We start from the raw sequence: 27,106 nt of genomic DNA on the forward strand, positions 1-27,106 counted from the left end.
TTTTTTACCCAACCCTATAAAAGGCTGTTTTAGTCCTGTGTATGTTAAAGACAGTACTACAACGCACTGTGAAGAATCAAGTTTGGCGATGGCGGTTGGGCTATGCGTTTACCTGGCGCCAAACCAACGTGTTTTTTTTCCTCCTCTGTTCTACCACCGTCGTAAACTCAAACGTTCCCCCTCCTTGCACATCAATACGACGGAACACAATACTTCCCACCTTACCGATCAAATATTCACCTCTCTTCGAGTTTGATAAGCCGCCGTTCTCTCGCTGCCGTGTCTTTCAGTATGACTTTGTGGAGTTGTTGGATGGCAGCCGGCTAATCGCTAAAGACAGGCTAGCGCAAACGGGGTCGGAGCCGCAGAAGACGCGAGCGGAGCGGCAAGTCAGTCTCCACCAGGCCGGCTTCATACAGTACCTGGACGCCGGGGTGTGGCACTTGGCCTTCTACAACGACGGTCGCGGTCTGGAGACCGTGTCTTACAACACCATCGTCCAGGGTAAGACCCGAGCAGAGATGGGTGAGGGGGAACGGTGAGGAGGGATTGTGTGTTGTGAACTGTGTTGCCGCAGGACTGGGAAAATGTTTGAATGTGCTTTTTTGTTGTTGTGAGTGTGAGGCTTTTCGAGCGGGTTAGAAGTTTCTCTCTGACATGGGTTTGGGGTAAGAAAGCACTCAGGTTTAGTCAACATTTTGCGATCCTTTGAGCATTCCTTTGAGGCGTTTCTTAAAGATATTAAGTTATCGACGTTTGTAAGGGTCAGAATCTCCTGCCCCGATCTCATGGAAGTTAAGTGAACATCCAATACGAGTCTGTGAAAGCAATAACAAAAAAGTTTGCCCTCTTAACACAATCGAAATGAGCCCTGGTCCTTTGGGGATTGGCGGCTTTTATGAGCGATGGTCTGTTGGATGAACAGAAGATCTGTCTGTGGGATATGTCAGATTAACTTCAACTTCTGGAGGATTTAAGCTGTAAACACTTGAGAGATTCTGGTGCATCTAGGCATGATCAGTAACTCAGTGGAAATTTCCTGACAGGAAAATGTAACGTGTCAAGAAAATAGAAATATTCTGAGAGCAGATTGAATAGCATTTTTTCCTTTTCCTGTTTATTTTTGAGGGGGGGCATGGTTAATGTTAAATCAGTCAGGTCACAGCAGATTCAGTGTTACAGAAGCTTGAAACGCAGTAGGACCAGGTTTCATTGGAGAGACATCTCATCTCCCACTCAAGTGCATTTTGTACCAACCAACAAATTAATTTAAGAAACCCAGACTATTGTTGCCATGACAACCTGAACTCAAGAAACCATTTTCAACCCCCCCCCAACAGAATCAGTCATGGAGTGCTCCTACAACTGCTACGGCAACGGCGAGTGTGTGTCCGGTTCGTGTGACTGCTTCCCAGGATTCATAGGCCCGTACTGCTCAAGAGGTAAGGCCCTGGTCCCGCTCAGCACTGCTGTCCTCTTATGGCCAGCTAACACAGCCCAACCTTACACCAGCAAACACAGCCCAACCTTACACCACCTAACACAGCCCAACCTTACACCAGCTAACACAGCCCAACCTTACACCACCTAACACAGCCCAACCTTACACCAGCTAACACAGCCCAACCTTACACCACCAAACACAGCCCAATCTTACACCAGCTAACACAGCCCAATCTTACACCACCAAACACAGCCCAACCTAACACCAGCAAACACAGCCCAATCTTACACCAGCAAACACAGCCCAACCTTACACCACCAAACACAGCCCAATCTTACACCAGCAAACACAGCCCAACCTTACACCACCAAACACAGCCCAATCTTACACCAGCAAACACAGCCCAACCTTACACCACCAAACACAGCCCAACCTTACACCAGCTAACACAGCCCAAGCTTACACCACCAAACACAGCCCAACCTTACACCACCAAACACAGCCCAACCTTACACCAGCTAACACAGCCCAACCTTACACCACCAAACACAGCCCAACCTTACACCAGCAAACACAGCCCAACCTAACACCAGCTAACACAGCCCAACCTTACACCAGCAAACACAGCCCAACCTAACACCAGCAAACACAGCCCAACCTTACACCAGCTAACACAGCCCAACCTTACACCAGCTAACACAGCCCAACCTAACACCAGCAAACACAGCCGGCAAGCAACAGTGCAGCACGGCTTGTCACTCCTTCCCTCATTGAATTAATCCAGATTAGCAACTAACACAAACTGAGACTGACACGGTACACCTACCAGGGGTGTAAATTTCAATATACATGGGTGGGGCAGGACCCCCTCCACACACACTTTTTGAAAAAGGCAAATCTGTTCCCCCCCTATTTTTTATTAAAATAATGCTAGTTTTCCTCAGTCATAAAAATAAGAGAAAAGCTGTCCCACAAACATGTGAACGCAAACCTGCACCCCTGATACCTACCACATAATTCATAACAATCAAAACATTTGACCATATTGAGTAACACCGTAGTCTTCTGCTTTTAGATGAACGTGTCTGCTGAACGAATGTTTCATGTCCAGTAACGGCCTGAATTTCTGTCACCCAGCTGCCTGCCCGGTCTTGTGCAGTGACAACGGCCAGTACAGCAGGGGGCAATGTCAGTGCTACAGCGGCTGGAAGGGTACTGAGTGTGACGTCCCCTCGTCCCAGTGCATAGATCCCCAATGCGGAGGCCACGGCGTCTGCGTGGCCGGAAGCTGTGTGTGCGGCGCAGGCCGGAGGGGGGTCGCCTGCGAGCAAGGTGAGCGGTCTGTTTGCCCCTGGGAACTCTTAGCACAGCCAGGGTTGATGGATTGATTAGGTTGTCACAGGCACAGTTCTCTGCTCAAACAATTGCTGTTTTCCTACTCAACCAAGTGGATAATTCCTGGAATGTGCACATCGATACGTTGGGAATAAATGAGATCCTTGTTACTGTTTAGCTACGGAATTGACTCGATGATTTTCCGCTGGTGAATTAGCTTTGCAATTCGTTCCGTGTAAGACACCTGTTTGAATCAATTTGAACATTGGATTCCCTTTCCCCTTTTTATTGAAAGGACCTCTCACTTTCTCCTCAACCTTCTGCTCTCTGTTCAATCAGTTAAACTTCATTGATCCTCGTTCAGACACCAAAGCAATTAACTGCTCAGATTTACATCACGGGGTCAGTGGCCTGGCGTGTAAGAAAAGTTATTGAGTGAGCTGAGTAATTAAATCCCGTTTTTGCTCTCATTGTAAAGTGAATGAAGCTGCTTGGCTGTTAAGATGCCTGAGGTCTGCTCGTCTCCTATAGCTCCAGTAGTGGGACCGCACCTCGGCGGAGAAACAGCAGAGATAGATCCACTTCTGGACAACCTCCAGTTTTGGATTGAGAGGCATTTAAAGTAATTTTCTCAATTCCCTCCTTCAAACAACATGCCATTAACTCCTAACTTTCTTACCCCAAAAAATCATTGAAATAAAGGGTCTTAGTCAGTCAGTTGGGGTGAAGGCCAGAGCAGCGGTGTGAGTGGTTGTTTTCTCGTCACACCTTCGCCGTCCTTGCTCTCTCTGGAGCGGTGGGTCTCAACCCTGGTCCTCGTCCTGGATCCTGTCTCACATCCCCTGTCTTTACTCTCTCCAGTGGACTGTCTGAAACCTGTCTCCCTGTCTCTCCCCTCTCCAGTGGACTGTGTGGACCCCGAGTGCTCAACCCACGGCTCCTGCCACCACGGGGAGTGCCACTGTAACCCCGGCTGGGCGGGCAGCAGCTGTGAGACCCTGAGGAGCACCTGCCCAGAGCAGTGCTCCAACCACGGCACCTTCCACACCGAGTCCGGCACCTGCGTCTGCGAGGCGGACTGGACAGGAGTCGACTGCTCCGTGGGTCAGTCTCCACTACCTTAATAATAATAATAATAATAATGAGAATAATAACAGTTTTGTTTAGTAAAACATTCTTCAAGCGCCTCTTTACAACATCCACTTACACCCCTGACACATACTGAGCCTTCTCAAACTTTGTGATAACCTATACCACTAACACTAAGTACAGAGCCATTCCAATGCAACCACAAGGTTTTTACTAATGGTATTGCTGTGTCGGTACATGGTACGCGCCGGTGTTACCTAAATCAAACATGTTGACCTTTTTACTGCTGTACTGTTGGTAGTCAAATCACAGCTCTTCATATGTACTTGTGATATATGCTTTGAAAAACAACCTCATTGCCATACAAGTAGATGGCTTTTTATACATTCAGGTCATATATCTTTTATTCAGATGATTTGTGAGTTCAGAGGGGGAGTTCACGTTGAAAAGCTGTTCTGCTTCTTGTTTAAAGGCTCAGGTGATTAATGCCTGTCTCCTCAGTGCTGCACAGCACAGTTTATGGTTGGAGAACAGTGGTGAATTTGAACAAATATTTTACTCGTTTCTGTGTAGTAAGGCTTCAGGAATTTAGAACGTTACAGAAATCCATCTGAAAGCTAGCCTTGTGCTAGATGTTTTACTGGACTTGAAGTTTGAGATGAAGGCTAGACATGGGGCTCTCTGAAGCAGTAGGGAGTCAGGTGGCTGAGCGGTTAGGGAAGCAGGCTAGTAATGTGAAGGTTGCCAGTTCGATTCCCGACCGTGCCAAATGACGTTGTGTCTTTGGGCAAGGCACTTCACCCTACTTGCCTCGGGGGGAATGTCCCTGTACTTACTGTAAGTCGCTCTGGATAAGAGCGTCTGCTAAATGACTAAATGTAAATGAAGCAGAGGGTTATCTCCAGACCTGGCCTGCCCCCAAGAAGGAAGAGTGATTGTGTTGAGGAACAGGGAGTTTCTCGTCGCCATTCCTTCTCCCTTAAACCACATTCTTAAAAGCACAGTCATTTGTTACACTCAGATTCAGGTTTAAGAATTCCACTCACCTTCCCCTCTCAGCAGAACACACCCCACGCCTGTCGATACCAGTAGTGAAGGTTGAAGGGCGAGCTTGCCCTCAATGCGGTCCCTTGCCCCCCCATCGCCAAAAAACCCGCCCACCTGGGTAGTAGAGGGGTTTCTCTTTTTAATTATCACATCAGCTCATCCTCAATTAAATCAACTTTAATTAACATGAGCGTGGCATGGATCGAGCCCCTGCCTCCCTCAGAGCCGTCGGCGTGCTAAAAGCAGATAAACACCTTTACGCTAATGAAAAATTGATTACATGGATTCTCGCAGAGGCCAGGCCGGGGGATCGAGTGCTTCACCACAGGTGGGTCGGTTGATATTCCATAGGGCTGTCCAAGCTTAATCAGTACACTCCAAGGTCTCAATTGAAGAAAAACTCCATTCAAAGGGAGATGGGAATAACCCCTGTAAAAGACTGCTGTCGAGAAGAGGAGGTAGATAGAGTTTCATATCTCTGAACACGTTTTGTTTAGTGACCTTGCTTAAGTGCAGCCACAAAAGTAGCTAGTAATCGTTTTGGAGCTGATATTTTTTTCTTCCTGTTTTGTAAGATGTCTATTGGGTGTCAACCTTGTAATTCTCAAAGTTTGAGCTATTTTTCGAGTATGTTTTTTAATAATGGCGTAAACTATTGGCCCAGTGAGACTGCAATCTCAAAAGGTTTTGAGTCTTTGAATGTGTTTTACCTCCAAGAATGGGGCTTTTAGTGTTGTTGAAGGCACCTGGGCACTTTAACGTCACCTGTGGATTCGGTAATGACAGTTTCTATCCCAGAGTACTGCTGAACAGAGTCAGGGTGTTGTTCACTAAATAGTTTGGGATGTACTGTATAGCACTGTAGTCAACCTTATCCTCTCCATATTAAAAGGCCTGTCTCACTTGCAGGCATTTAAACCTCTTAAATCTCTCAAAGATATTACTGTGACGACACATCTGAAACGTGTCGAACCTTAAATTGGTTAGCGAGTCATATTTAGTCTCTCCAGAGAATACTAATTCGACTTTGACTGATATTGTCCGTTCCTCCACAGTTTAGTGTGTCCTTGTTTGTCCTGCCCAGAGCTGGTGTGGGTCATCCCTCTGGTGTTTGTTCTCTGGTGCAGTAAGAGATATAACAAGCGTTGTGGGCATAGTGCCCAGCAATAGAGCATTTCACAGCCGATCAAAAGGTTGCAGGTTCAAATTCCCGCCTGTGTACGTTGCTTTGGAAAAGAAACATCTGCTGAATGAATACATTATTAGAATGACATATTTTGTGCTTGCAGAGACAGAATCACCACATACATTATTATACTCACCTCTGTCTTGTCTGGTTGTGGTTCTCATCATGTCTGGTTGTGGTTCTCATCATGTCTGGTTGTGGTTCTCATCATGTCTGGTTGTGAGTGTTGCAGAGGTGTGCGTGGTGGCGTGCGGCCCTCACGGGGCGTGCGTGGGCGGAGCCTGCCAGTGCGAGGAGGGCTGGGTGGGGTCCGAGTGCGACCAGAGGGACTGTCACCCGCGCTGCTCTGATCATGGTGTGTGCCGTGAGGGCCAGTGTGACTGTCACCAGGGCTGGACCGGGGAACACTGCAGCATCGGTGAGTCTGAACCACACCACATGAAAACCTTGCCCTCCTCAGATTCATCTTCTTCTTTTTTTTTTTTCTTTTTTTTATTGAATATATATATTGTTTGGGTGTTTTTCATGCTTCATGAAAGTGTGCTTCATGAAATGTGATAGGAAAGGCAGAGAGAGAGAGGGGAAGACATGCAGAAAAGGGCCAGATTCAAACCCGGGCCGCTGCGGTGAGGCCTCAGCCTTCATGGTACGCACCTACCCGATGAGCTACCGGGGAGCCCCTGAATTTTTTTACAAGTCCCTGATTTTAATCTAAAGTTCCCATTTTTCTTCCTCCATTTAACAACCACTGCCTGAGCTACATATGAAATCCTACCACTTAGTCCAGGGCAGGTATAGAGGGAGCAGAGAGCCTCATTCAGCTGTGTCTCTCTGGAGCAGCCTGTCTGCCGCCTGACAGCTCTGTGGGGTGTATTAGAAGGGATAATGAGAGCTGGTATGTTGCTCCCTCTTGACCTTTTGACCCCTGCTTCCTCTCCACTCTGGCCTTGTCAGAAGAGAGGCAGTTAAACCCTGACATCACACGTTGAGTCCTCGGTCCCCGGAGATGCCCGGACCTCTGGGTGACGTCGCCTCCCTCTCTGAAACAAAAGGACCTCGCTCTCCAAACTCCTGAACCCTAATTATGTATTTACATGTCTCCCCCGTCAGCTGTTCCCACCCGAGGCAGGAGGAAGATAATGCAGTTGGGGTGATTTGCGGGGTCACATTCCTGATTTTATTAATCTCTCCCTCCTCAATGCAGACTGAGATCCCCCCTTTTCACTTGCTTTCACTCCGAAGAGCCCCATCAGGAAACTAATTCCTCTTGGTGGATGTTCCATGGATGAATAGGCAGCAATTTACCTATTCTTACTGAAAACTAGGGGCTTACTTCTCCTTTCAGGCTGTGAATAACTTCCATTCGCACAAAGCGTCTTTAATCACATTACATGGTTACACCCTGAATAGACCACTTGCTTGGACGCTCTATTGTTGAACACATCACGACCCGTTTTTTTTCCTTCATATTTTCGACTCAGAATTTTCCATCATCTCATTCTCAGCTTTTCCATTTTCTTCTCTCTGGTTCGTCAACCAGATGTATTTTTGAATCCGAGTTCAATGCCAGGAACATGCATTGTGCTTAATGCCCCATGGTTGATTACATGATGACTCAACTTCATTCCTGGTCAATATTGGACATAAATATAACTCTTGTGGCTTTACTAAACGGCACTGTGCTTTGGAGAGACAGCGCGCAGTCCCTTTAGGAACAGTAGGAATGTGTTACAGTGGAAAACATACAGATGAAAAGGGTTTAGTGTCTGCTACCTTTGTTTAAGGGGACGGGGTGATAACTAAATCCAAGATGTGCATTATTTACTCATTTTTACTGTGTTTACTGACACTATTGTGTCATTAAGTGGTACGCATAATCTGTTTGCTAGTCTTTCTGTGTTGCACAACAATTTACTCTCTCCAAACTGTAACTCTGTTGATTATTGATCTTCCTTTCTCCTCTCTCTCTCTCTCTCTCTCTCTCTCTCTCTCTCTCTCTCTCTCTCTTATTTCTCCCTGTCTGTGTCCCTCTCTCTTCCTCTTCCTTCTCTCTCCCGCTCTCTTTCTGGCCTCTTCCTGTCTTCTTTACCTGTCAAGCTCTGGATTCAAGAGTATCAGGTAATGTCCTTCCTCTATCACATCCTGTGTGAGGGCTTCCTGTGTGAGGGCTTCTATTGAGTTTGTTTTTCTTTATTGAAAATGAAAACCCCTCTATAGATAGAGGCAAACAGATTTCCGTTCTGTGCCTCAACAGTATCAGTGACAACACCATGTTTTGTTTTTTTGTTCAGAATCATAACATAGCTATTAACACAAGACTGCCTGGCAGTGATAACAAAAGACAAATGGTTACTGCCATCCATATTGACAAAGATAATCTAAGTCTGTTTACTTAGCATTGTGAGGCCTACCTATTTTGAGACTTAGGAGTATCAAATGATGCTAAGTAAATATGTTCTCTGCCAAGAATACATTCTCCCACTTAAATTCCTCATGCGTTTACGGTCAGCAAATGTGATTGTCAGTCTTACGGTAGCTTTGTGCCACAGAGATAAGTAATTTTCTTTTCCAAATGTTTCCCTCTCCTCAATGGTAATAGGAGCAGTCAAGATAGGATATAAAGGTAAATGGAACGACTGTCCCTAGGGAGATTGCACCCTGTTTCTCCTCCAAGCACGGCAACACTGTTTTATGTACCAGTCTATCATAACGTTTCTATCGTGCTCCTACTCCCCGGTACGCACATTCATTTCCTGTTTGTCCCGACCGGTCAAGCACCCCTCGGCCCGCTCCCTTGTCTGAACCCGTGTGTGTGTGTCAGATAAGACGCTGGAACAATCTGGTTTCTCTCACGTTCTGGTTTCCTCTCACCCTTGTAAACAAGGAATGCATCCTGGCAGTAAGTTAAGTGTAGTTGTTTTGACAGAGAAACATTCCTCTTCTTCCACTTGTTTTTTTTTTATCCCTCCCTGAATGTGCTGTGACTTCACATGATGGTCAGTTGGTAACTAGATAGAGACGTTTGTGCTGCAGTAAAATGTAGGAGATTTCGGAAAGGAATTGAAACTTCATAAAACAGCTGACATCTGCAATACTATTTTGTGACCTTTCCATGTGGGAAAAAAACAAAACAAAAAAGGAATAGTTGGTTTGAGAAACTCGTGTGAAATCACAGCAGTGCGGTTCACCCCTCCCCCGACCCCGAGTTCTGTCAGAATCCAGTGTTCTGTACATCCACCTCAGTATCGTCACATCCATGTTGTCCCACAGTGGTCGGTCCCTGTCCAGTTTGAATGACCGGGTCTTGTGTCCACTCCTCCCCCCACAGCCCACCCCCTCCTCCCCTCTGATCCCCCCCTCTGATTGGTCAGAGTGAGTGACTGCTGATGGTTGTTTTGACAGACGGATGTCCGGGTCTATGCAACAGCAACGGGAGGTGCGTTCTAGATCAGAACGGCTGGAGATGCATCTGCCAATCAGGATGGAGAGGGCTGGGATGCGACGTCGCCACGGAAACCGCCTGCTCGGACGGCAAGGACAACGAGGGGGGTAAGGGGCGGCAAACTCACAACAAAAATAGACATGTAAATGAGTGGCAGGTGTGTTTGAACGTGCCTCTCTCACGGGGGGGGGGCTGTGTGTGCTCTGAGGATAAGGAGATGTTTGCCAGATTGCGAACGACAATCCCTTCACGTCTGTTCCAACACCGCCGCATGTTTGAACGATCCGACCTCTACGTCTTTGTTTTGAAACGCCTCTCAACTCCTCCAGATGGGCTGGTGGACTGCATGGACCCCGACTGCTGCACCCAGAGCGCCTGCCACGGCCAGAGCTACTGCCAGGGATCTCCAGACCCCGGCACGCTCGCCGCCAGAGGCCCCGCCGTGCCCAGCTCCCCTCACACCGCCTCCAGAAGCTTCTACGATCATGTCAGCTTCCTGGTTGGGCACGGCGGCACTCACGTGCTCCCAGGGGACAACCCCTTCAACAGCAGGTCAGGGACTTCAACAAGGACGGCTTGGTCGTCTTTTTATTGTTATGTGGGTCAATTAAAATTAAATATTGTGACTCAATCTTATAAATTAGTCTAACAGTTGGTGAAAGTCTCTGGTGCAGTTCGAAGCAGCATAACAACAACACTCAATTCACATTTACACAACACAATTCAACCAAAAAACATACGTACACATCTGTTCCACACATGAGGGGCGGCCGTGGCTCAGGAGGTGGAGAGGGACCCCGACTCCTCCTGGTCATGTGTGGAAGTGTCCTCGAGTGAGTCACTGAACCCCAAGGGACTCCCGAAAGGTGTGGATGAAGGAGTGAGTCACTGAACCCCAAGGGACTCCCAAAAGGTGTGGATGAAGGAGTGAGTCACTGAACCCCAAGGGACTCCCGAAAGGTGTGGATGAAGGAGTGAGTCACTGAACCCCAAGGGACTCCCGAAAGGTGTGGATGAAGGAGGGGCCAAAAAAGCACTTTGAGTCCCGCTGAGGTAGAAAAGTGCTGTTTAAATGCGGCCAATTTACCATACTGTCTTGCACCGTCACAATAACAACACCCTGGACTGTGAACTGAAAACTATACAGTTGGAGCCACAACCCCATTGAGATTCTGGTTAGGTTCATGACATTGGGCTGATAAGAAAGGTTTTGTGCCCGTAGACTTAAGATGTGAATAATTATAATGGAAATAACAAACCACAGACTCCCCAACTACCAGGCTCAGAGATCACGCCGCAAATTCCACATCTCCACAGAAATGTAAAGATGTGTTTTTCTGGAGATCTCCGAGCACCTTTACATCTGTTCTGAATCGTAAGCAGAGTTTGTTTGGGGGTTGATGGAGAAGGAAATCATTGTCTGCTGTGTTGCATAAAGCTTTGGGAAGATTTCCTTCCAACTCAACCAAATAGTTTTGAAGTAATCTTTATGTAAATAGCACGCTTTACTGCAAATATAGAATGAGGTGACTCTGCCGGGTGAAGGATAATCTCTATTGTCTTCAGCTTACTGTTGATTCCATGTCTGGCAGACGAATATTAGTTCTTCTACTAAAAACATTTCTTTTTATCTCATTCGCCAAGTTAGTTTCACAGCCCTGAACAACAGTACTTTTTAGTCTTTGAGCAGACATCCTTCCTATACAAATTGATGACATTGATTAAATTACTAAGGGAATATCTTTAAAACTTTGTTACATGCGTTGTATTGAACCCATGAATATGCAAAAGAAGGTCGAACAGGAAACGGGTACATTTAAGTGGGAGATAGTTCAGCTATAAAGGAGGGCTTTAAATTTGGATGGATTATCGTCGTTATTGTTCAAGGTTTTTGTAGCTCTGCAGCCCTACAGTGTTGAAATACCCAACAGATGAAATCCTCTAGAATTGTCAAATGAGAAGAAAGAATGTGAAGAGGGTCTGATTTGTCTAGACTCACTGTTTCCTTTGTCTCAACGTACAGAGAGGAAAGGCTCTCCAGAGGTCACGTCTTTGTTCCTCTACATCCAGGCACTTGAAGAAACTCTGTGAGTGTCTGGTTAAAAGAGAGTGCTCTTTTCATTGTGTGGTCGGATTTCATGCGACTCCTGTAAACGATTCCCTCTTATGGCACAGAGGATAATACCTTACATGTGTTGTGGTTAGTGTCACGGTCATATCACATGTCCCCACACGATTCTCCCTCTGGGTTTGAAACGGTGTCTTTGGACGGCCGACACCAGACAGAGACGGATAGGAATTCATGAATTCCATTACTCATTTCTGAGGGTTACGCTGTGTGATTTTACTTAATGTTTGTTCTGGGGTCGGCTCATGTTGGGTCACTCTGCCAGCGGAAGATTAATAGAGAGGCTGCGAGGGAATCTCAAACCAGCAGAGAGCTCTTAAGGAGCCTACTCCCTAAGACGACAAATAAAAAGAGAGATTGTTATTCTGGTCATGTAGAGGCAGAGAGAAGGGGAAGAGAAGGCTGTTGATCATCCCTGCCTCATATCCGTAATGACCTGGAGATAAAACTGTGGAACCATATCCATTGTGCCCACTGGCCTGCTAATGACAAACGCAAAGGAAGCACTTCTTGGAGGGAAAAAAGAGCTCCACTCAATGGCGCACGTGGGCCTCGCTTGATTAATCACTGATGAAGAAACATCCCCTTATTGTCTCGCACCTCTTCACGCCTGTGCCCCGCCTTAACGAATTACCTCACAATTAACAATGCCAGACGGAAGTCACAGAAAGAGACGCCTGGAATTCTTAGGAATATCGCAACGACGTCCGTGGAATATCAACGCAGGGAAAATGTAGAGCTGGAGGAGGGAGGGGGGGGAAGGGGGAAGGGGGGACAGGGGGGGGGGGGGGTGACATCTAAATCTTGAAGTCTTCCACTGTCTGGGAGAGCTCGTCATCTTGAGCTACGGCCTTTTAAAAGGGGGTAAAGAGAGGGGGGCACCTCCGGGCGGCCGAGCCATGAATAACCAGCAGTGACACGTGTGTTTTTAACTGTCGGTAAATCACCGCTCCGGTACCCTTGGCGAGGGGACGGCAGATGTTACCGGTGGTGACGTCGGGGCCGGTTGGCGGAGCTGCTTGGCGTCTTGTGTGTTTACTCAGGGCTCTTCTTGTTTGTTTACCAGCCTGGCGTCCATCATCCGGGGTCAGGTCGTCACGGGAGACGGCACGCCGCTGATAGGAGTGAACGTCTCCTTCCTGCACTACCCGGAGTACGGATACACCGTCACCAGACAGGACGGCATGTAAGACACACACGCACACACACACACACACACAGATACACCGTCACCAGACAGGACGGCATGTAAGACACACTCACACACACACAGATACACCGTCACCAGACAGGACGGCATGTAAGACACACTCACACACTCCCAGACAGAACTCCTCTATAATAAGCAGAAGCACGTCCAGTGTGTGCTGTCTAGACAGCAGTTCAGACATGGTCGTCCAGGTTCAGGTAAGGTCTGCCCGCCTTGGAGAGGAACGCTATCACGTCACGGCCACAAACAAATCTTGAGCAAATCGAAGAGTCTGTCTGTTGTTCCCCACAACAGCTCACAATGCAAATGTCACCGTGGTCGAAGGCATTTAGACCACGGCTGTTTACAAAGCATCAAGTCAGTGAGGGTGGAATCACTCTGCCTGCGGTGTGTTTAAACACGGCTTCCTGCCTGATCCTCCCCTGCCAGCACGTCTGGTGCTCACCATTACTGAACCCCGACACACACACACACACACACAACACACACAACACACACACACACAACACACACAACACACACACAACACACACATGACGTTCAAGCTGTAAATACTCCGTCCACACGCCAGTGTCACCTATTTGTCCGCTTCGCTAGGTCCCCTTCATCCAAACGCTTCAAAAGGTGCTTTGTTTGTGTGACGTGGGCCCGGGATAACAGCTTGACGCGTGGATGGGCGGGGCCCAGCAGCCCCAGGAGGACCTTGGTGGATGTGGCCTCAGATAGCCGGGGGATTAGCTGATTCCTTCAGATATTCCGCCCCGTAGCCCCTCTGACAGAGAGCATGCTAAACAGCGAAGGGATAATCACACTTGGTTAGCCACCATGTCCGCTGTGGGTGTCGGGGAGGGGCGGGGGGGGGGGGGGGAAGGGGGCTTCAAAGCTTGGCCTCTTGCAGCTGGGTGCTCCGCTGCCCAGACTGGATGGAGAGAGGAAGCACTTTCAGGTCAGCTGCACAGCTGGAGTGCTAACGTGTGCCTGAGTGTGTGTGTGGACGTGTGTGGACGTGTGTGTGAGTGTGTGTGCGTGTGTGTGTGAGTGCGTGTGTGTGTGTGTGTGGACGTGAGTGTGAGTGTGTGGACGTGTGAGTGTGTGGACGTGTGTGTGAGTGCGTGTGTGTGTGTGTGTGAGTGTGTGGACGTGTGTGTGTGTATGTGTGGATGTGTGTGTGAGTGCGTGTGTGTGGATGTGAGTGTGTGTGTGTGTGGGTTGGAGCCTACACGCAATGTCACCATGCAGATGCTTTCCCCCCTGGGTAGTGGAGCTAGCCAGATATATAGAGCAGCACTTCAAAGACTCGCCCTTCATTTCCAAACCAGTAAGTCTTCCCTGCGCTGTGATACTAATTAAAACAGGCCCGCTACAGAAACCAAGCCAAGACTTCTTAACCAAATTCAACTTTTAAGTGTCTCGCCCTGCATCATGGCTGACTAAACAGAAGTAATAAATTAGATTCAGTGAATGATGATAATGCATGTGAGAAGGAGGGAGGGTCACAGGACTGATGAGGAAAATATCTTTCTTCCATTGAAAAAACATTGGAACAAAGATTTGGCTTGTGAACTTGCGAATATATACTTTTTGGTGACACTTAACATTGTTAGTTTAAAAACAGTTTTGAAGTAGGACTAGTACTGTAGCATATTTAGCAACTGATAATACCGACATAATTACAGTTTAATTTCTATTAAAATGTTTATACTATAGGTATTGCTGGTTAATGTAACCTTAATCTAATCTAATCTTTTTATTGCTCGACACTAAACCTGTTTATAATAATATCATAATTATATTATATTTGTTATAAGAAGTGATAAGGATACGGGTCAGATAAGACAACAACTGTGGGAGTCAGGTGGCTGAGCGGTTATGGAATCGGGCTAGTTATCAGACGGTTGCCGGTTCGATTCCCCACCAGGCAAAATGACGTTGTGTCCTTGGGCAAGGCACTTCACCCTACTTGCCTCAGGGGGAATGTCCCTGTACTTACTGTAAGTCGCTTTGGATAAGAGTGTCTGCTAAATGACTAAATGTAAATGTGTAACTTGTGTTCCTTGTTTGACGTCGTCTCCAGGTTCGACCTGCTGGCTAACGGCGGAGCCTCCCTGACTGTCAGTTACGAGCGCGCTCCGTTTCCCACAATGCACCGCACGGTGTGGATCGCATGGAACGTGCTCTACGTTCTGGACACGGTGGTGATGAAGAGGGACAACAACGACATCCCCAGCTGCTACCTGACTGGCCTGGCCCGGCCCCGCCCCCTCCTCCTGGCCACACCCCTCTCCACCTTCTACAGGAGCTCTCCGGAGGAGAGTCCCATCATCCCAGAGACCCAGGTCAGACAACTCCACCTGCCAATAAGATCAGCGGTTGGTTTGAACTGACCAGTAAGATCAGGAACAGGTTAGAACTGATCAGTAAGATCAGGAACAGGTTTGAACTGACCAGTAAGATCAGGAACAGGTTTGAACTGACCTACGGAGGCAAAAGGGCAACAGGGATATGTTTTTTGTAGAGCAGAAAGTGGTTGAAGCGTGTTACTGTCTCGTTCAGACGACTTTATAACCTTGTTCGGACGGCCTAGTGTCTCGTTCACATGAGTGAATATCTTCCATGTTCAACTTACAAACACCTGCCTTCAAACCACAGGTGCTTCACGAGCAAGTGGCCATCCCTGGAAGTGACCTCGACCTGGTGTACCTAAGTTCCCGGGCTCCTGGATACAAGCCCATCGTGAAGATCCTGCTGACCCAGGAGCGCCTGCCTTTCGGCCTGATGAAGGTGCACCTGATGGTGGCCGTGATGGGCCGGCAGTTCCAGAAGTCCTTCCCAGCCTCTCCTGACCTCTCCTACACCTTCATCTGGGACAAGACGGACGCCTACAACCAGAAGGTCTACGGCCTGTCAGTGGCTGTGGGTGAGTTCCCTGGACAGCTGCCAAGAGATGTTGTGTAAACATCCTGTTGACGTCGGCGGGGTGACCTTGTCGGGTCCTGAGCAGTGACCTGGCGTTGAACTCTCGCTTCCCAGTCTTATTACGATTTCCTGTGAGACACCCTTTTAGTTTTTTGTAATAAGGTAGAGCAGGTGGTGTGAGGTACAGAATGCCCAAACAGCAGCATTTTTGAAGGCCATTGCTGCTTTTCTCTTTTGCTGACTAAGTTTACATTTTCTTTTTTTTCTTTTGCATATATAATTAATCTTACTCAGAAGTATAGAACCCTTGAGTATTGAGTTTATGGCCGTGCCTTCACATATCCCGATTCTAAACAAGTCAATAACGCTCTTTACGACAACCCCTCCGTACATAAAGAGAGTGCATTATCCGTGATGCCTTTTTATATGGAAGCACATCATTCATCTCCCAGTTGTGCTGTGTGTGGACCGGTCCCTGAGACTGTCCCTGAGACCGTCCCTGAGACCGTCCCTGAGACAGTCCCCGGTCCCTGAGACCGTCCCTGAGACTGTCCCTGAGACAGTCCCTGAGACCGTCCCCGGTCCCTGAGACTGTCCCTGAGACCGTCCCCGGTCCCTGAGACTGTCCCTGAGACCGTCCCCGGTCCCTGAGACCGTCCTGGTCCCTGAGACCGTCCCTGAGACCGTCCCCGGTCCCTGAGACCGTTCCTGAGACCGTCCCCGGTCCCTGAGACCGTCCCGGTCCCTGAGACCGTCCCCGGTCCCTGAGACCGTCCCTGAGACCGTCCCGGTCCCTGAGACCGTCCCGGTCCCTGAGACCGTCCCCGGTCCCTGAGACTGTCCCTGAGACCGTCCCCGGTCCCTGAGACCGTCCCTGAGACCGTCCCGGTCCCTGAGACCGTCCCCGGTCCCTGAGACCGTCCTGGTCCCTGAGACTGTCCCTGAGACCGTCCCCGGTCCCTGAGACTGTCCCTGAGACCGTCCCTGAGACCGTCCTGGTCCCTGAGACTGTCCCTGAGACCGTCCCCGGTCCCTGAGACTGTCCCTGAGACTGTCCCTGAGACCGTCCTGGTCCCTGAGACTGTCCCTGAGACCGTCCCTGAGACCGTCCCGGTCCCTGAGACCGTCCTGGTCCCTGAGACTGTCCCTGAGACCGTCCCTGAGACCGTCCCGGTCCCTGAGACCGTCCCCGGTCCCTGAGAGGTGGGGTGACCTCTCTCCCTGTGTCTCGCCGGCGTTCGCAGTGTCGGTGGGGTACGAGTACGAGTCGTGTCTGGACGCCGTCCTGTGGGAGAAGAGGACAGCCATGCTGCAAGGTTACGAGCTGGACGCCTCCAACATGGGGGGCTGGATGTTGGACAAACACCACGTACTGGATGTTCAGAACGGTGAGACCCCCCCTTCAGCTACGTGTGTGTGTACCATGTGTGTGTACTGTGTGTGTGTGTGTACAAAGTGTGCGTGCATGCCTGCACACACGCGTGTTCACATGGCAGGAAAGGCAGGTGGTCTTTAAGGGTTACTGACAGGTGGTGTCTAACCTGAACTGCTGCAGTAAATACTTAACTGAAGATGAAATATGGTTCGTCATCCCATCTGCAGATAATAGAGGAACGGTTTGAAGGGCCAATCATTCACAGTAACGACGAAGTAAATCAGTGTGACTGATGTTGGAGTACAGACCTCAGTGGGATCCCAGCTCTTCAGTGTTTCAGCGAGACAATGGCCCTTCACTACTCTGAAGGGAAAGCACATATGCAAAATTAAAATTTAACTGCTGAATTTGGCCGTTTACTTTCTTTGAAAACTTTTTTTTCTCTTGCGGGGGTTAGATTGCTGCTAAAAGTGAATGTGTGCCAGTGAATCCGTTTGTTTTACCTATTATAATGTACATTGGAGAATTTAAATCTTTACTTTAAAAGTTCCCTGTTTGCCAAACAGACATACTACTGTACAATTATGCACTAAAGGAACTCTGGTAGCTAGCAGAAGGATGTTCCAATGCATCACCAGTGTACTGTTTACCGTTCTGTATCCTGATATCTACATTTACATTTAGTCATTTAGCAGACGCTCTTATCCAGAGCGACTTACAGTAAGTACAGGGACATTCTCCCGAGGCAAGTAGGGTGAAGTGCCTTGCCCAAGGACACAACAGCCAGGAATCGAACTGGCAACCTTCAGATTACTAGCCACCTGACTCCATATAACTGAGCCATCTAACTCGTATTGAATGGACATCTCTTACTGTATCGCACGTGGGGCTACAGATCCGAAGCAGGAAGCAGTTCACATACCAGTCTGTGTCTTTTGGTAATGTATAATGTAGCAGACGCTTTTATCCAAAGTGACAAATGGTACAGGGGGAGGGTCAAACCCCCGACCTCTTGATCTGCAGTCAAGCGCTTTAACCACCAAGCTAAACTTTCCCTTGTTTATCTGAGACACGGTTATTTTTAATTTTTGTTTTGCTTACCCGTTCATTAAACATTGAAAACACCTCACATTTAACTGAACCAAATCTGTCAACCCGTCCAACCCCACAAAGTTAGCAGAACGCGGATGAGAACAGTGAGTTCCAGGCTGGCTGTGTAGCCTGCTGCAGAATCCTTGTTTTATCCTACCTGTCTCCAGATCCCCTCTTCCCTCAGCTCCCAGCCTTCAGAACAGCAGCTGCACAGCGGGGGGACCTGAGATGTAAGGCATTGAGATCAACAGATGTGTCGAGGCAGGGCCTATTTCATCTTGTGGATGTATCGTATGCAAATAGGTGCTGCGTCCTGCATTAGATTGAGCCGCGGCATGTCTTTGTCTTCGTCAAAAGACGAATAAAGTGGATTATAGTTTGGGCAGAACTGTTTTGACCAATTTCTCATTTTTTCTTTCTTTTTTTACCGGCGAGATAGACTTAATTGAAGGACACAGATGACATTCTGAGTGCAGCTGAAATGACGACACCACTGAATGCAGATTCTAAAATTAGCCTCAATCTGAGTTGTTTAAATCTGGGCTGTCTGTGTCATTAAACCTACTTTTTGAAAACCTCAAATCTGTCCCCCCCACTTATGTTATGAATTGTATTTATTTATTTATTTACTCCCACATCTTTGCTTATTTAAAAAAAGCAGTTCCACCCTAATTTAAAAACAAACCCACACCCCTGGTGTAAATCATTATTGTGATTAACTATCTAAGTGTAAGTGCTCAACTATATATATGCCTCTCTGTACCTCTGCTTGACTGTGGTTTAATTGATTTTCCCAGAGGCTGTCCTAAGTGTCACAGTCCCACTAGCTTACACTGACACAAGTGTGTGAAATATCTGCAGTGTGCTGGTTCAGCCAATGAAACAGGCCTGATAATCCAGCCAGCTAACTCTCTTCTCATACACCCCTACCATACTAGACAGACAAGATGAAGTCAGTAAATACGTTTCAATACGTTTATTAAGGATAAAACCAGTGAGCAGCAGATATTAAAAAAAGGACTTTTCACGATGTGTGAGAGATATTGATTCTGCCTGGCTGTAGACTTGTTGTGTTTGAGAGGAAGGTGAAGAAAGGTCCCCAGATCCACAGTCTTCTCCACACAGGTGATAATGACCTGTGCCCATGAGACTCTGCTCCATGTTCGCCTCATTCCTTCTTTCTGTCAGAGGGCTCAGCTGTGATTGTGCTTAGTAGAGGTTCTTCTTGTCTAACCATCTCCCTCTCTCCTCTCCCGCCTCCCTCTCTCTCTCTCTATTTCACTTCCTCCCTCTCCTCTCTCTCCCCTCACCCTTCACTCTCTCCATCTCTACCTCCCCTCAATCTGTCTTTGTCTCTGAATCCCTCCCTCTTCATCTCTTTTTCTCTACCCCTCCCACTCTCTCCATCTCCCTTGCTACAACTCCCTCTCTCTCTCTTGATCTCTCTGTTCCTCTCAACCTCTCTCTGTCTCCATCTCCCTCTAGCTCCCCTTGTCCTGTCCTCTCACCTCTCCCTCTCCTCCCCTTCTGGAAGCTGTCGAGCTGGATGTTCCTGCGTCTGTGCCCCAGTCGTGTCCTCTCTACCCCCTGTCTTCTCTCTGTCTCCCCGCAGCCAGACGGCTCGCCTTCTGCTCAAACTACACTCCTCACTCAGACACACTTTCATTTCTCTCCACCCCTCCCTCTCTCTTTTTCTCTACTCCTCTCTCTCTCTCCCTCTGTCTGTCTGTCGCTTACAAAAGTTAGAGAGTAATCCACACCTTCAGAATGGCCTCATTCCAGCTCTCTTCTTCTTTTGGGTTCTGCACAACTGTGCTATGAGAGAGAGAGACACAGAGATGGGAGAGAGAAAGGGAGGGAAAGGAGGAGGGAGAGAGAAAGGGAGGGAAAGGAGGGAGAGAGAAAGGGAGGGAAAGAAGGAGGGAGAGAGAGAGGGAGGGAAAGAAGGAGAGAGAGAGAGAGAGGGAGGGAAAGAAGGAGAGAGAGAGAAAGGGAGGGAAAGAAGGAGAGAGAGGGGGAGGGAAAGAAGGAGGGAGAGAGAGAGGGGGAGAGAGGGAGAGGGAGGGAAAGAAGGAGGGAGAGAAAGGGAGGGAAAGAAGGAGGGAGAGAGAAAGGGAGGGAAAGGAGGAGGGAGAGAGAAAGGGAGGGAAAGGAGGAGGGAGAGAGAAATGGAGGGAAAGGAGGAGGGAGAGAGAGGGAGGGAAAGAAGGAGGGAGAGAGAGAGGGAGGGAAAGAAGGAGGGAGAGAGAAAGGGAGGGAAAGGAGGAGGGAGAGAGAGAGGGAGGGAAAGAAGGAGGGAGGGAGAGAGAGAGGGAGGGAAAGAAGGAGGGAGAGAGAGGGAGGGAAAGAAGGAGGGAGAGAGAGGGAGGGAAAGAAGGAGGGAGAGAGAGAGGGGTACTATTACCATATCTAACCGTACATTTCCTCTAAATGGTGCAAATTCATAGATCAATTGAGTTATACTTAAGGAAGTTATATCATTATTTCGCCCAGGGATTTCAAATGCTAATCAAGTGATGAATGCCTTCAGTATGCCAGCTGAAGGTGCAGAGCTTTTAGAAAGGTCATGGGTATATTTCTGCCCGGGTGCACACAGGTGTCAACCGTATGTGCTCCTCGCTTGTGTGTGTGGGGGAGAGAGAGAGAGAGAGAGAGAGAGAGAGAGAGAGGAGGTAACAATTTGGGAATACAGCATCAGGGAGAAGGAGAGATGGAAGACAGGGATTGTGTGTGGGTGAGGGAGGGAGCCAGAGAGAGAGAGAGAGAGAGAGAGGTGGGTGGGTTTATAGTGTATGTACAGTTTGTGAATGCAGTATGTGTGGGGGAGGGAGAGAGAGAGAGAGAGAGAGAGAGAGAGAGAGAGAGAGAGAGAGAGAGAGTTAACTGTATAGCCTACATACTGTTTGTGAGTTCTCTGTGTGGGTGAGGAAGAGAAAGAGAGGGTATTTACTGTAGTCCATAGCCTACATACTGTTTGTGAGGATATTGTGCGTGGGTGAGAGAATGAGGGGTGGAGAGACTGAAACTGATTTGTGTGTTTGAATGCTACCTTAATAGCTTACGGTAAGGCCTGTCTTCATGAGGAAAACTGAGATTGAAATGTAAGGGTGGTTAGCAAGGGCAGCGTGCCAAAACGACCTCATTATCAAATGGATATTTTTAGCTGAGACCTGACCTAACTTTCTCACTTGGAAGTTGGACTGCACACGATGGTTTACTCAGCTAGTCTTATTTGATGCGCAGGCGTGTAGGTTAGCGCTATCTTAAAAGTGTTGTTTGTTGTTGATTGCAAGTCGAGCTTTTAGCGATTTGATTGATTTGATCTGATTACGTGCGGCAGTTATCGCTTAGTCGTGAGGAGATTCTGGTTGCTCAGTCACGCTTGTGTTCAGTTTCCCTGCGTGGTGGGTTTCACTAGCGGGGAAGAAGGATGGTATCACACTTAAAAAAAGCCCCAAGGTCGCGCATTTGACTGGCGGCACGCAGGAAGCCACCCCAGAACCAATTCGTCTTTGTTAGCCGAGCATTCGCGATGCTCGTGGTTTTCATAAGACGGATCGTTTGGGTTCTCCTGCCAAGAGCCTCCCTAAAGAATGTCTTCATTTGATCTCGCCCTTCAATCAATGAATCAATGAGAGAAACCAATCAGAGAGATGGGCGATTGGCTCGGCGCGCTCGATGTCACATGCGTGGAGATTTGCGGTGACGTTGGGGCAATGTCTTGGGAGCAGCGTCGCTTTAGCATTCGGCACTGTCATCGATCCGGTCATTAGAACAGAAGGAGGGACTGCATTCAAACATGCTGGATGTGAGAAATTAAATGCTCCCAGCATACATTTCAGCCCTTTTGAAGTATCTTTTTTCCCCTCTCTCTTGGAGCGGCACACACAAACACACAAACAAGCGCCCAACTGACGAAGGGAGCTATAGGAAAAAAGCCTTATTTGCAACCCGCTTAAATATTTATAAGTAATGACTCATGGAATGTGTCACTGTGGAGCTGAGTTCATGTTCCCTTGCTCTGGGGGGGGGCAGAGGGTTAGTAGGAAGTTCATATTATACAAAGTTCATATTTATTGATGACTGACAAAACACAACAGGGCAGACGTAATAGAAAAACACCATCGAATTCTATTGTGACCGTGGTACGATCTTACTGTAGCAGCAGGACGGACATGAGTGAATGCACCTCCTAAACAAATCTTCCACAGAACACACAGCGCCGCCAAGTCAACGCCAACCTCGCAGGCTAAACGCCTCATTTCCTGTGTGCCGTGTGTTCGTGTCCCAGGGATTCTCTACAAAGGCAGCGGGGAGAACCAGTTCATCTCCCTCCAGCCCCCGGTCATCTCCACCATCATGGGGAACGGCCGGCGGCGGAGCATCTCCTGCCCCAGCTGCAACGGCCAGGCCCTGGGCAACAAGCTGCTGGCGCCCGTGGCACTGGCGTGGGGCGTGGACGGGAGCCTGTATGTTGGAGACTTCAACTACATCCGCCGGATCTACCCGTCCGGAAACGTGACCAGTGTCATGGAGCTGAGGTTAGTGAGGCTGTCTGGTCAGCTGGTCAGTACTTCCTGTTTAACTTCCTGTTTTACTTCCTGCATATGGATGTCAACGCAGAGATTTTTTTATGCTTAGTCATTTTTGTCTTCGTTTTTCGTTAATGCGACTGTAGCCGAGTTGATTTAAAAAAACTTGCTCCTTCGTACCCCCCACCTGCGGCATCGGAACAGCTATCTTTTGGGTGGCGTAGCTGGTTAAAGGGGTGTTTGTAAAGGGGTGGTGGTCGCGTTTGTCAGGGGACCTGAGTTTGAGTACCAGTCCAGGGAAGGATGGGGAGGAAGCGACCCTGACGAGCCGAGCGCCCCGTTACACGACCCAGCAGAGCGCCACGTTACATGACCCAGCAGAGCGCCACGTTACACGACCCAGCAGAGCGCCCCGTTACACGTCCCAGCCGAGCGCCCCGTTACACGACCCAGCAGAGCGCCCCGCTACACGACCCAGCAGAGCGCCCCGTTACACGACCCAGCCGAGCGCCCCGTTACACGACCCAGCAGAGCGCCCCGCTACACGACCCAGCAGAGCGCCCCGTTACACGACCCAGCAGAGCACCAACATGATGGTGAAATTACTTTCAAGGGTCTTTTTAAACTTTGAATATGCGGTACTCAGATCTCAGAGGGATGTCATAAAACTCATACTCAGACATTGTAGAACGAGAGATCGAATTGGCAAACACACAGACGTCACTATTATGGCATGGTTCCCCTATCTATCTCAATGATTAGATGAGATGTCCTGTCTTTACTGTGTAATGAGAGATGATTTACTTTACACTTGCCAAGTTCTGCTTCTTTCACTAATAAGCCTCATTTGGCCAACACTGGCAGACGAACGACGCCGCAGATGTTGATTGAGTGTGGAACATTTCCTTCCAGAACCACTCTGAAACGTTTGTAAATCGTCATTTGCAAGTCACAGTGGAAGTCATTTCATATCCGTTGAGTTCAGTTGGGTGGCGTGGCCAGCTACATAATCAGCCTGTATAGCGGCTGATTGAGACCTAGTTAGCCTCGTCCCTAATATTGTTTTTTATTTGGGAGTCGTACGAAAGGTCTCCGTGTATCCATGGGTGGTAGACCCATGGGTGTGGGACCATTTCTCCCTCTCAGATTATGACATGAGCTGCTGCCTAGGTACAGGCTCAATCCTCTGAATAATTCCAGGCTGACATGTAAAAACACTCTTTATGAAATCGGGCACATTTGTGTTACCAGATGTTCAGTCTCACAACCTCTCCCCGTGTTCCTGTGTGCACTGCCTTCGGTAATAAAAGTTATTATTTATCTGTTGCCTTGTATAACAAGAGGCAAAATCGATATTCTGATTTGTGGGGTGGGGGGATTCTCGCAGTATTGGATTCCTGCGGTAGGAGGGTTTTAGCGCATGGTTTCTGTGAGTTATGAGAGATCCCTTCCCTGCTCCTAAAATCTTTAGGGCCCGCTACTTCAGATTGTGTTTTTCTTAAAAAATGTCTAAACATTTTTCATAAGTGACTGATCCTTCTGTGTGTCTCTCTCCCTCTTTCCCTCTCCGAAGAAATAAAGATTTTAGACACAGGTACGGTACAAGCATGGTTCTGAAGTGCATGCCGCCCTGCATCTTACTCTAAGTCTTAATGCTTATTCATGTTCATGCATGTCTTGTAATGGATACATGTATCACTAGCTGTTACCCATGATGTTTGATCATCATTAGAGTTGTTTTTTTCTTATCCTAATGTATTAGGAAGAGAGAATGATTATGCTAAATGTTCTCCAGAGCATTATTCAAGCATCTTGTTTCACTCATAAAGTCATTATGTTGTCTAACTTTAGTACCACAGCAGTGTTTTAATTTTAACTTAATCATTTATACTTTAACACACAAAACATTGGATCCCAAGTGTCAGGATTAATGATATTGAGTAGCGTAACATTTAAACATGAGTACATTTTGTGAAGCTAAATGAAATAGGAATGCCTGTTCACATTGAACACGTGTGTGGTTTCATTGAGTCCTCCCTGGTTCGTACTGTGTCTGTATTATCCTGCTTCCTAGAAGATGTGGACTGATTCAATATGTTTTATTGTACCTGGCAGGTTTAATTGTAAGTGAAGTTGAGAAATGACAGCGTAATTGGCTTTGAAGCCAATGTGCACATGTATAATTCCAAGCTGGGTGTAATTCTTCCCCCTAGCCTTGACGATACATCTGCTAATGCATTTTGAAGGAGACAGACACTTTTTGAGGCATTTTAAATTGATGCAAATAAGCATAACCTGATCAAATGCCATCAGTTGTTGACTGTCATTAACATAAACCCATCATTCCGGTAACTTCCCGAGGCTCCTTCTCACAGCACAGTGATAATGATTGAAATGATCTGGCACATTTGGAAGTTGTCGCCGGCGCTTTGTCGGTTCCAAATCCAGTCGTATCCTGTTAAATTCACTCTCTTTTCCTCCAGTCAATCTTCCGATTCTCAAACATCACCCTCGTAATCCCTATGGGACATTCACAATGACAAAATATACATTTTTCATCTTTTCTTTTCTTTTTTATATTTTTTCTCTCAGGTTCTATTATCATTTCCAATGTCACATTTGCTGTCCGTGCAGTGTGTTTTAAACTAGATTCACCACCCATTCATGTTTACTTTCCCGTCTTCAAACGTTGCGCTCCAACAGGACTGACGCTGTTGTTCTCCTTCCGACAGCAACAACCCCGCCCACCGCTACTACCTGACCACAAACCCGGTATCAGGCCAGCTGTACATTTCGGACACCAACTCCAGGCACATCTACCGGCCCAAGGCGCTGGGCGGGGGGCGGGACCTGCAGCTGAACGGCGAGGTGGTAGCGGGGACCGGGGAGCACTGTCTCCCTTTCGACGAGAGCCACTGTGGGGACGGCGGCAAGGCTGTGGAGGCACTGCTTACCGGGCCCAAAGGTGGGTCTGCCTGCCCCCTCGAAACTGTCCAGACACACACACACACACACACTCATACGTACACTCATACATCCACACACATACTGTACACACACACTTCCTGGTGCAGTGGTGGGACACCTGTCCTCCTGCCCCCCCCCCACACACACACACTCACACACACACACACACACACACTCACAGACACTCACACAAACTTCCTGGTAGAGCATTGGGACACCTGTTCTCCTACCCCCACACACACCTACGCACACACACCGCTTTTTAAAAGTAACTTTAGTTAAAGTTAAATTAGGGTCTTCAATTTGTTTAGGAGGATATTGTCTCCACAGTCCACAGTGATGTCTGTCTGCTCTTGGAACCTCTGGGGAAGAAGCTGTCTTTTCTCAGGAGTCTCTGGTTGATGAGCAACAGATTCTTAGTTCAGCCGCTGGGTGCCAGATCTGAACGCCATCTTTAATGGGCTTGGCTTCAGCTGCATTTGAAAGGAGCTTTGAATGAAGGCAGTCTGGAAGAGTGAATATAACTGTCGAGTGGGAGGAGGAAGAGGTTGGCGTAGAAACAGCAGATGGCTCGGTTTTCCCCCTCAGACATTTGCTGAACTATGCTCAAATGGGACACGTTCTATCTGTCTGAATTTCCCAGACTGTCAAATAGCCAGTCCCCTAGAATTCATGGTGAAATCCCCTGCCTTTTTAATGTTTTAGTAGAAAGCAATCTTGCAGACTAAGCCACAGGTCAAATATAACCACTCACCTCTCATGCCTGCTCTTAAAGATTTTATTCCAAGAGAAATCATACTCTGGAGATGAAGAGAGGTAGGAAAGCCTCTGAAGCCATAATGTCCTAAGAACAGAATACTAAAACACATGCTATAAGGCACATTACTTGTGATAAACCTCAATTGATGCGAAACAAAAATCATCAAAACAGTTTTCTAGTTTTTTTTCTCTCTCTGTCCGTTTTTAAAGTGGTTATTGGAAAAAAAAGCTAAACCCAAGTTCATGTGAGGTTTAATTGAATCCCCACAGGTGCTGGTCTCTTAACGAGTGGCGTGACATGGAGAGATGTGGAGTATGGTTGTGCTTGCTAATGTATTGTCCCCAGTGAGGGACAAACGACCACGGTAGCTCCTCACCAGAGGCTGAAACTTGGAACCCTCGACCGACACTCAATCAGTCCGCCGCCGTCACCATGGAAACTGCCTGTCGTTCACCCCTTTTCCGCTGAAATTGGACAAAGCCGTCATCCACCCCGCCTCTTCCCCGTCCATCCATTTCACAGATAGAGGAAAGATTGTTGATGATTGCAGGTGTCGAAGCTGCAATTTTCAAAACGCACCACT

The 27,106-nt window shown here is 48.0% G+C and overlaps 1 protein-coding gene across 4 annotated transcripts in view; it reads left to right on the plus strand.

The window, feature by feature from the left end:
* si:dkey-237h12.3 (teneurin-3) overlaps positions 1-27,106 on the plus strand; it is an 85,417-nt gene that overhangs the window by 48,127 nt on the left and 10,184 nt on the right. For 2 of the 4 annotated variants that reach the window (XM_067248399.1, XM_067248401.1), the window contains 14 exons: positions 291-504; positions 1,341-1,442; positions 2,582-2,776; positions 3,683-3,883; positions 6,334-6,519; positions 9,504-9,650; positions 9,873-10,095; positions 12,738-12,857; positions 14,956-15,217; positions 15,531-15,798; positions 17,042-17,185; positions 22,556-22,805; positions 24,370-24,390; positions 25,529-25,761. In XM_067248399.1, the coding sequence (XP_067104500.1) occupies positions 291-504; positions 1,341-1,442; positions 2,582-2,776; positions 3,683-3,883; positions 6,334-6,519; positions 9,504-9,650; positions 9,873-10,095; positions 12,738-12,857; positions 14,956-15,217; positions 15,531-15,798; positions 17,042-17,185; positions 22,556-22,805; positions 24,370-24,390; positions 25,529-25,761 (2,566 nt within the window). The remainder of the gene's footprint in view (positions 1-290; positions 505-1,340; positions 1,443-2,581; positions 2,777-3,682; positions 3,884-6,333; positions 6,520-9,503; positions 9,651-9,872; positions 10,096-12,737; positions 12,858-14,955; positions 15,218-15,530; positions 15,799-17,041; positions 17,186-22,555; positions 22,806-24,369; positions 24,391-25,528; positions 25,762-27,106) is intronic. The other 2 variants (XM_067248398.1, XM_067248400.1) reach the window with 1 other exon arrangement.

This window comes from Osmerus mordax, chromosome 12, assembly GCF_038355195.1.
Source record: "Osmerus mordax isolate fOsmMor3 chromosome 12, fOsmMor3.pri, whole genome shotgun sequence".
NCBI classification, from domain to species: domain Eukaryota; kingdom Metazoa; phylum Chordata; class Actinopteri; order Osmeriformes; family Osmeridae; genus Osmerus; species Osmerus mordax.